At 40.8% G+C, this 11,571-nt stretch overlaps 1 protein-coding gene across 2 annotated transcripts in view; it reads left to right on the top strand.

The window, feature by feature from the left end:
* The window catches only part of myo1ea (myosin IEa), a 176,467-nt gene continuing 164,896 nt past the window's right edge, over positions 1-11,571 (top strand). For both annotated transcript variants that reach the window (XM_084334683.1, XM_084334682.1), the window contains exon 1: positions 1-317. In XM_084334683.1, the coding sequence (XP_084190809.1) occupies positions 315-317 (3 nt within the window). In that variant the 5' untranslated portion in view covers positions 1-314. The remainder of the gene's footprint in view (positions 318-11,571) is intronic.

Raw genomic sequence — 11,571 nt, 5'->3', positions numbered from 1 at the left:
CTACTGACGCCTCACCGACCAGACGACACGTTTGTTACCTGTCCTGCTGTCATTGTACAACTCTCTCGCCAGTCGCTAAAAACAAAAATAGACATAGAGAACGCCTCTGAGGAGGAGCGTCCATGCGTTTAGGACGGAGATTATCGGGAGGCTTATGTACATTTGGATTTTGTCTTGTTTGTTTTGGAGGTTCAAATATATTCACTTACGACTACACTTTGTGATCATCATTTCTACTGGCGTTCATTAGAGACGGACACGACCTGGATATAACGGAATACGAAAAGGAGATACCGCAACTGGCCTAATAGAGTATGGTAAGAGATATTTTCACAGGTTTTGTGAAGATCTTCTTGTATTATTATCAAGCAGGCGAGATAATGAATGGAGCCTTTCTGTACAGTATAGCCTAGACTCCTACTAGAGAATGAATGCAGTCTGTATTTGAAGTGCACGAAGTGTTTCTTCAGAACAGCAAGTCAATAATCAGAAGATATAAATCAAGTATATATATATATATATATATATATATATATATATATATATATATATATATATATATATTCACAGCATATAAACATTTTCGAGGTGTAAACATTAAAGAAGCTATCAGTCCTGTTTATATAAAAAATAAAATAAGATCTGTCTCCACAAAGAGATTTATATTCACTCGTTCAACTTTTAAGTTAATAAACCATATGATCTCTCATCCTTTAATAACTAGCGAGGCTATTCTTGAAGTCCTCAAGAGAAAATACAGTATCACTGAAGAGACATCTTGTTTAGATTGCGTTATTCATGTCAAGTTTGAACAACACTATGGTCTTTTATTTTGATGACAATGGTAGCCAGTCTCTTACTCCTAGAGTCACCTCTTCATGTCATTAATCCCCCATCAGTATATCTACAACAGTAGGAGTCTATATATCTCCCCCTCTCTCTCTTTTTGTTTTGTATCCATGCATTCACTTCTATTGAGACAAAGTACTGCATGGTGAACCTTTTGTTGAGTTGTTGAGTTTTATTTGCTCGCTTGCCCCACAGAGATGAGTTTGGACGCAAATGTTGAACCACATGAATGATTTAGTGTGATTTAATGACTACTTTGTTAGGTGAAGGTGCCGACATCCATGTGGGCACACCCCTTTTTAAAATATTTTTTTAAAGGAAAAACCAAACCGATTTGAACAGAAGACCTGTGTATTGTGAGGTGTAGTGTGTTTGTATACGCTCCTACTTCCACATGCTTGTGTGTTTACATGGTGACGGTGTCTCCTGGTTACTGGATAACCTCCCAGCAGAGACTACGTTGTGGAGGAGGCTCGGCTGCCTCTCTCTCTGCCTGATGACAACACTGTTGAAAGCCATTGCCTTTGTTGCAGTATTCCCACTGCATCATATTATAATAACAGCCTGTGGTGTTAAGACACACATTCCTATCTGTTTTGGAAATATGTCTGCTTCTATTTAGTCAAAGACGTTTTTTGTTTGGAAGTGGTTTGATTATTTTATTATAATTTTTTCTATACAAATATTGCTATTGCAATGTTTTAAATGAAACAATATTTTGTTCTGGTTGTTTCTAATGGGAAACTTGTGAATGATGTATAACTCTGGAGGCCTACTGAGTGAGACCCTCCATCCAGTATCCTTAGTCATTATGCTTTGTGTTTATTCTTCAACCATGTCGTCCCTTCCCACACACACATTGTCTATGTAAAACAGGTAAACCCTGTTATGTGTTCCTACTGCTAACGCCCCAGTACACATTGTATGGAATCTGACCTGTAGATCCGGTTTTACATAATGCACACACACTCCGCATACCAGGGAACCTGCATTTAGGCCAACATGCAAAGTGAAATGTTTCGGGAGAATTACACAACTTGAGATGACCCCCCAAATACCTTTTTATAAAACAAATAACTAAATTGAGCTTTTGGTGATTTCAACACATCTGGTGAATTTCAATTGTATGATCTAGTGGTCAATCTTTGTAATCCTTCCTTCCTTACAGTCACTAGATGAACTTGCTTCGTGAGCTTTAGTTCTTCTCTGTCTCTGTCTACTATAAAGTAGCAACCTAATTATTTGTAATGCAGTCTGTGCAGGTGTTTCCCAGGCAGCGTTGTTTACTCGCAGAGCGAATGGCCTGGAGGAGGAAATGGGCAGGTTTTCTCGTGGGGCTGTAATTTTTAACGACAGCAGAAAATGCCGCCAATGCCAGATTTACTGAGCATGACATCGATCGATGAGAGAAACAACATGTCCCCAACAGTCTACAGACACCGGTTTCAAGAAAGGCTTCTAGGTCTGCTAGTCAGAGTTTAGTTTTAGCTGTGAGATACAGCCTGTGTCTCTCTCACTTATTTGTGGTTAATGATGTCAGGGAGAGGGTAGCATAGCTCAGTGCTCGGCTCTTCCTTCTCCAAAGGGTATTCAGGGGCGAGAGAGAGAGAGAGATCCAGTATTTAGCTAGGAAAAGATCCAGCCTGTCACTAGTGTGTCTGGAGCAGCAGACGGTAGCATCGCTCATAGGCTCTCTCCCCGCCAGATGCCGGATAGTGGGTCAGTATGACAGCATATGGTTTGTATTAGCGTATCCTATGAGCATATACTCTGTAACATCCCCAGCCCTCCACCCCCCACCCCAGTTTCAAAGCCAGTGCTCCATTTTCAAAACCCATCACTGCAGAAGAGATTTGCGCTGGGGAAGTAAAACTGGGTCTAACTAAAAACAGGGTGAACACCCATTCTGTGGACCTGGGGAACTCATTAAGTTACTGTGGTCCTGTAAACTCACACACTCCTCTTTATCAATCACACACCACTGTGGTCCTGTAAACTCACACACTCCTCTTTATCAATCACACACCACTGTGGTCCTGTAAACTCACACACTCCTCTTTATCAATCACACACCACTGTGGTCCTGTAAACTCACACACTCCTCTTTATCAATCACACACCACTGTGGTCCTGTAAACTCACACACTCCTCTTTATCAATCACACACGTCTCGGGTCTTTGTTGCAAAGCCATGTGTACGTTTTCACCACTAGGTCACTTGCAATTATGGGTTTTCATAAGGATTTCATAAAGACTACATATTCTGCAGTTGCCCAACGTATCCGGTTTATTGCCTGAATTGTAAAGTCATTGTGTAATTTTAACCACTTTTTTGAGTTATGTGTTTTGCAATTTTCTCGACCATGTGGTAAATTGGACCGTACCACTGCTCAACTGTTACCAAGTCCAGCTTTAATCTGCCCTTTTTTAGTCTGTGATTTGTTTATGCCAGTTGCAATGTAAAAGTATGAATGAGGCGTCAAATGACTGGCACAATGGAGGCTCCTACAGTGACTGATGTCTGTGCCTTTAACAAAGGAACTTCCTGCCGCTCTGGTACGGGAGGTTCAAAGGCCTACCTCATCCCCGGGGCTCTTCCTCCATCATTGGCTAATCATTTTTACCTCTAAATCACTCTTGTATTTCAATCTTTCCTCTAGTCAGTGGGTCAACGAGGACATCAAATCCTTTGATATTCTTTTCAACTCTCGACAGCCATGTCTCTGTAATCTGGCTAGTACCCGAAGATGGTGAAGTGAGGAAGAGGCGTGACCTCACTGTGACTTGATAAGTTGGTGTGTCTTGGTTGTACAGTAGCTCTGTATTGTAGCTCTGTATGTTTGCGTCATCCTGGGCCGGCTAGCCACAGGACTGGGACCCAGGGTGGCCTTTCGCCACCCACTACCCTTTATGTCTCTGCTTTGTGTCGGAGCACAGCCGCTAGGTTCAGGCAACTTGTCAAACTTTGAGAATGCAGTCTTGTGCTCTGCCGTGGAACTATACTGGGCTGTCAAGAATTCTGGTAACTCGCTATCGCAAAACAACAGCGTGCTCTGAATACCATTAGTGATGAAGACTGCATTCCAGAAGCTCATGGTGCAGAGCCATGTTTTTTAGATGAAGCATCTTTGGCATGTCACTATCTTTGTCACACCTTTTGTGTCACAGGTATGTTAATAGAAGATAATTAATTAGGCCTATATCCCCAATTATTTGATAATTTATGGTGCACACTTATGACCCCTAAAGGATGAACCGTATTGATTTTTAGTGACCCCACAACCTTTCCTGTAGTGCCACCATCAGTCAAAATGTTAAATTTTTTTATTGTGAATGCGATGACTCAAAAGAGCTTTCATTCCAATCTTTCCAAATTTGCGGTGCACAATCATGACTCATAGGGTTCCTATCAGTACCCCTATACAATAAACTCTATTGGTTTTGGTGACCCCATGACCTTTCCTCTAGTGCAACCATCAGGCCAAATGTTCAATTTCCAAATGAGTTTATTATTTGTGGTGGCAAGTTCGTTCCACCATTGTGGGGCAAGGACCGAGAATAGGCGGCTTCTCTTGGCTCATGAAGTAACTAAACCACCTATTTGCATATGTATTGCCATTCCCAGAAACAGACGTGGACGGGGGAAATGGTTATACTGCCGTGGCTTAGCTTTCACTATCTGTTCATTTCCCATGGTCAAACACACTGTATCAGGGGGGTGGTAGGCCTCAGCCAGCGTGAGTGGTGGTTGGCCTCTCCCTCTGCCCTGTGGAGACCTTATCTCTGCCTTATCTCGCTTGTCTTGGTAGCTGTGCCATAGGTCACTATTGTTTTCACCCCACTTCCCCCCTCAGAGGAAGTCTACCACAGCACAGAGAGTTTGAATGTCTGTCGTGTGATAATAACAGACTGTGGGACTGGCTTTAGTATTTAGAATCCAGACCTGTGTCTCACCTACGATGATGGAGGAACATGAGCATCCTGACTGGCAATATCACCTCCTGGTTTGGGAATAGCACCACACAAGACCGTAGCAGACTACAGAGAGTGGCCCGTTCAGCCGAGCGCTGAGCGCACAATTGGAGGGGGGCTTCCCACTCTCCAGAACATTTACAACAAGCGGTGCAGGGGTAAGGCTAAGAGAATTATCAAGGACTCCAGCCACCCAAACAACTGCCTCTTTGAACTGCTGCGGTCAGGCAAGCGATACCGGAGTCTCATGGCAAGCACAGAAAGACTCAGAAGAAGCTTCTATCCCCAGGCCATCAGGTTGCTCAACGAACAATAACACTATGCAACAACCATCAAATGCACTCACAGCACACGCATCCGCACACACTCACTTTAAACAATCAACCCACTGCAGCACCCACTCTACACACTTTAGAACACCTAGACACACTTTATATTTATTGTCAAAGAATTTGCACTACAACCCATACCTCAGGACACCTTACTGTAAATTGTACCTAAATTGTACCTCATCCCATTTCTGCTCTGCACTATATTGTATATTAGTATATTGCATAGTATATTGTATGGTAACTCAGTTACTGCTATCCTGCATTGAACATTGTACATACATACTGAACACTTGTGTCTACGTATGTGACTTCTATTTTTTACTTTTACTTGCTATACTTATTTTATTTCATACTTATCTTTTGTCTAGCACAGTCTCTGGAGCGTAACAGAAAGAAGCATTTTGTATAAAAGTATTCTGTACTTCTGTATGACAACTATTAAAGAAACTTGAAACTTGTGCTTGTGTCTGTGACTTGAGTAGTATTTTAGTGATAAAAGGATGGGTGACGGACTGACGGTGGATGACTGATATTGATAGTGATTTCCATGGTGGGGCGGGGATGGGCTTTAGTAAACTGGTTTTACATACGATTTATTTGACTTATCTTTTACCTTTTTAATCATGCAAATTTACTAAGAACACATTCTTAATTACTATAACAGCCTAGGGGGGTAGTTTCAGAAGGAGTTAGGTCTTCCGGTTTTAGCACAACATGTAGTGCACGCATTTTGCAATTGCTCCGCTCCCACCAACGCTAATTTAGTTTAAAAACATTATTTGGACAGTAAAGAAAGAGAATAGACCACATCGTATGTATTGTTAAGACCCTCTACTAACCATATCAAAAGACAAAATGGTTAAAGGTAGAAAGGCGGCAGAGAAAATAACTACGGCAACTTCAACGGCGCAGGACGCAACAAAACGAGGAAGACACGTCCTAACCGTCGTTGGTTCTGAGCCGACGGCGACAAGCTCCGAGGAGGAGAAGGAAAAGGACAATTTACCGGGATCATCGATTACGGTCCCCGAAAGAGAGTCAATAGAGACCAACATAACAGAAGGTACAGAATCAAGCTCCGTGAAAGCGAGAGCAGCCAGATTTATGGATTCCAACGTCACTGCATCTATCTACCATATGCCGCCAACTGAAGAAAGCAGAAATCCACCCGATTTCAACACACTGACTAACCTGATGGTAGAACAGTCTAACCTGATGAAAGAACAGATGGTAGAACAGTCTAACCTGCAGATTACACACATCAAGGCGCTCGAGGCAAACGTCGATGCTAAATTCGATCGCATCGAGGCTAAATTCGATCGCATCGATGAGAAATTAGAAGAAGTCAAGAAAGCGATCGATGCACAGTCAAAGCGAATCACGACAGTGGAGATTTCGGTGACAGAAAACACAAAAGCAGTCAAGGCGAACGACGGTGTCATGACAGAGATGGGAGAAGAGATGGAAAGAGTGAAAGAGGAATATCGGAGGGAAATACAAGGGCTTAAAAACGAAGCGATGGAGAGGCAACTAGAAACCCAACGTTACCACAGGCGGAATAACATCCGCATTGTGGGGCTTGACGAAGCAGTGAACTGCGAAGACACCAACTTTCCAAAAGAGTTATCAACGATTTTGGATAACACCGATCCAAACAAAGTGCCAGAAGTGGAACAAGTTTACAGAATCGGTTCCCAGGGGCAAAGTATCAACGGGCCGAGAGTCATCATTGTCACTCTGCGGAAAACTACAACAAGGGATGACATCATCAAATATGCTCGCAACCAACGTGGGAAGCTGAAGTATGGTGATAAACCAATATTTATCTACGAAGATTTGAGCAAAGAGGCCATCATCCGACGTCTACCATACAAAGATGTGATGCAAAAGCTGTACAAAGCCGGCTACAAGCCAAGGCTAGCATATCCGGCGCTGTTATCATTCTTGGGCAATAACGGGCGCAGGTCAGGTCCATATACACCTTTTGAAGCTGAGGATTTCCTGAATCAAAATGTAGCAAATAACCCAAAGCATGACGAAAATGCCGGAAACAGTTAAGCCTCTCTCTCAATATATACCAGTGTTGGAATGACTTTATTGTGTTCATCAATGAGGTCATTCCACCAGTGTTGGAATGACATTGTTGTGTTCATCAAAGTAGCAAACGATATGCAAGTCGTCTATAACAAAGTGTACTGTGTATAATACGATTCATAATACATTATAATTTCAGTCTCTGGTCTCTGAGGGGACAAATAAATATCATTGCAAAAAGATCTATCTGGAATATTCTGGGTTTATCGCTCAAATGCCCTGGGTCTCTCTTAGATCATTCTGGAAAGTAAAATAGTCTAGGCACTAGTATATTCTACAACCTTCTAGAATATAAGGCACCATGACAACGAAGCATACAACTCTAACAATAACATTCGGTGTGTATACACATAGCAGATAATAAATTAAATGAAGTGCAATCAGTCCTTAATAATACTTTAAAAATTAACCACACATAAACGTATGAGCACAGCAAGGTTATTCTAACAATTTAAGTAATCACTCCATTAAAGGCACATTGAAGCGCTAAAAGGCGCTGCTTTTCTATCTTATCTAATCAGTTTAATCGGTTCTAGTGGCTTCTCCACGTTGATAATTATTTATCTCTTATTCCTTATCTATATCTTTCCATTGATTTTTATTTTATTCAATTTTTTCTTCTCATTACTCTATATTTTTTAAATATATTTTAACTTACATTGTTCTTTTCCAATGTTCTTCACATTAAGGTGTCAATATTACTCTATATTTTTTAAATATATTTTAACTTACATTATTCTTTTCCAATGTTCTTCACATTAAGGTGTCAATATTGCTCTACAATCTTTTCCTTTTTTTCCCCCACACGTTAGTGGAGGGTTCAAAGGAATATGTCGATAAAGGTTTATTCTCTTTTTTTATTTTATTTTCTATTTTTATTTTTATGTTATTTATCACAATACTTCATTACAGTAAGGGAAGGTGCAAGACCAAAAGCGACATTCTATTGCAATAGAATGGAAATGTTAGATCCTATGGCAATTAGCATAGGAAAATTAGGATTACAATGCTCAGTTTGGGCAATCCGGTGGACCATGGGAGAAAGTCAATCGCGGAGGATGTGTTCTTGGAACACAGGCATGTTCGACTTTCTGGGTGAGGGGAAAATAGGGGATTTTTATTTGTATATATATATGTTTTTAAGCTCAGCTCTCAACGGGACCTCATTAATTGGATGTGCATCTATTGTAGCTTCATACTCCAGAAACATTACCAAAAACTACACGAAAACATGCATAGACTATGGCTAGTTTGAATATAATGGTATGGAACACCGGTGGGATAAACAAACAACACAAGCGCAAAAGCGTGCTCACACTGATGAAAAAAGAACATGTGGACGTGGCTCTATTAAGCGAAACGCACATTTTAGAGGGAGACATAAATACGTTAGCGGATAACATATACCATAATATTAGTCACTCTTTTGCTACGAGAACTAGAGGGGTAGCCATAGTCGTCAGACGCAAATTAAATATCGAATTGAAAGGGGTATGGTCGGATGCTGAGGGGCGCATAACTATAGCTAGGATTATACACAAGAACAGGAAAATTGCATTGGCAGCGGTATATGCCCCGAACTTGTACGAAGTGGGTTTCTTCACTTCACTAACAGGAGAAATGTTAAACCATCCCGAGTACTCATATATAATAGGTGCGGATTTTAATGCCATTTGGAACCCAAGGATGGACAAAACTTACCTTTCCTTCTCCAGCGAACAAAAGAATTCATCTAAAGCATTAAAAGATTGGTCGAAATCAACAGGAGTAACTGATTTATGGCGTTCACTTAACCCCATGACCCGCAAGTACTCCTGTCGTTCGGCGAGACACAACACACTATCCAGAATTGATTACGTCTTTGCATCCCCGAGAATATTTGATAAATATGAAGTGGAAATGACACCCAATGCGCTATCAGATCACTGCTACTTAATCCTGAAAGCAACATTTGGTACACTATCTGCCCGGGCCCCAAGATGGCGTTTTAATTCGATGCTGCTTAACAACAAGGAATTCATTACACAAATTAAAGAAGCTCTCACAGTATTCCTACGGGATAATGCTAACTCGGTGCAAGATCCCAGAATATTATGGATGTCGGTAAAGAATATGATCAAGGATTTCTCGGATAGATTTACCTCCATATTGCGCAAAAATCAAAACACAAAACTGTCTGAAATGGAAACGCTTTACTCAACGCTTTTTAATTCTTTAAAATACAACAACTCTACTAGACTAGATAACCAAGTTAACATTCTAAAGACAGAGATCAAAGCAATGTACAGACAAAAATCGGAATTGCAAATACGCAGCACTAGACAACAGCAGTACTTCCAAGGTTCTAAACCTAGTCACCTATTAGCCATGCGACTAAGAATTAATGCAAAATTTGCAGATATAACTGCCATTAGGAAACAACAAGCTCTAGTAACAGAACCCAAAATAATAAACGATACATTCAAAGAATTCTACTCCGATTTATATAACTCAGAAACAACCTTTGATCAAGACAAATTAGACACATATCTTAATCAAATTACTCTCCCTAAACTTACGGAGGAAGACGCTAAACAGTTAGAAGTACCGATCACATTAGAAGAACTCAAGAAGGCCATATCCGGAATGAAAAACGGCAAAGCTCCGGGAATTGACGGTATCCCATCAGAAATGTACATTTCTTGCTGGGACATATTTGGACCCTTATTACTAAATATGATCTTATACTCAGTCAAAGAGGGAAGCTTCATTGAACACCAAAATACCGCACTCATTTCAGTTCTTCACAAAAAAGACAAAGACCCCACTGAGTGCGGTAGTTACCGTCCTTTAAGCCTCCTCGGAACCGATGTCAAACTGTACTCTAAGATATTAGCCATCAGATTGCAAAAGCATATGACGTCTTTAGTTCATCCGGACCAAACAGGCTTCATAAAAGGTCGCCTGATCAATGATAACATAAGGCGAATACTGCACGTACTAGATACAGACAAAGAGGACATCACACCTAAGGCGATACTATCCCTGGATGCTATGAAAGCATTTGACAGGTTGGAATGGTCGTTTCTATGGGCAGTATTGGAAAGGATGGGGTTAGGAAAAGGTTTCATTGATATGATTAAAGTACTATACAAGGACCCATCGGCCAGGATTACAACAGGCACATTCATCTCCGATATCTTTCCGGTATCACGCTCAGCCAGACAAGGTTGCCCTCTTAGTCCCGGACTATTCGATCTATCATTAGAACCTTTAGCACAATTTATAAGACAATCCCAACACATAGAACCAATAGTAATCAAGGGCACACATCATAAAATTAGTTTATATGCGGACGACGTAATATTGTTCATGCAAAACCCCAACAACACATTGCCGCTTATACTCAAGTTGATAGAGAACTTTGGTGATTTATCGGGATTTAAAATAAATTGGCCTAAGTCGGCTTTTCTTCCTCTTAACACCAGTGCAAAAAAAGAGACAACCCTCCCAGGTGCGATACCCATGGTCAAACATTTCAGATGCTTGGGTGTGGAAATATTTCCCACCATAAGACAAACGGTGAAGCACAATTACACAAAAATACAGAACAAAATCAAAGACGACCTGGACAGGTGGGCAAAACTTAAAAACTCAGTACAGGCAAGGGTATCAATAGTTAAGATGGATGTATTACCAAGAATCAATTTCTTCAGCTCAATGCTTCCGTTACCACCTCCAGAGGGCTACTGGAAAAGATTACAAACCTCCACATACAAATTTATTTGGAATAACAAACCACCTCGCATAAAAAGATCCACCGCACAGAGAAATAAAGCAGACGGTGGCATGGCAGTCCCAGATTTTTTACAATATTTTAATGCCTTCACATTAAGACCATTGAAGAAGATATGGTTTGACCCCGAGGCTTTGGTATCTTGGAGAAAATTAGAAGAAAACATAGTAGCCCCACAGAGATTGAAAGACATAGCATACACTAAACTTTCAATCAAGCATTGTGAGCGAGAATTTGGCCCAATAATTACCCATGCAATCAGGACATGGCGGGAAACACAAAGGAAATTTCCTAACCCTCAAGTATGGCATAATCACACTCCCATATTCAATAACAATGCTCTCTTAATGGGAAAACGACCTATAAGATTCCCTATATGGGAAGAGAGAGGCATACACTCATTAGGGGATATTTTTAATAACAAGGGCCTCTGTAGTTATGTCGAAATATGCATAAAGTTTAACCTCACCGAGTCCACATGGCTTTTTTACATACAGTTACGACTTTGTATGAGATCTCACGGTGTTCCATTACACATACCAATTGAAC

Source organism: Notolepis coatsorum, assembly GCF_963971535.1.
Source record: "Notolepis coatsorum genome assembly, chromosome: 1".
In the NCBI taxonomy this organism is placed as follows: Eukaryota; Metazoa; Chordata; class Actinopteri; order Aulopiformes; family Paralepididae; genus Notolepis; species Notolepis coatsorum.
This window is presented reverse-complemented; position numbering and strand designations above follow the sequence as displayed.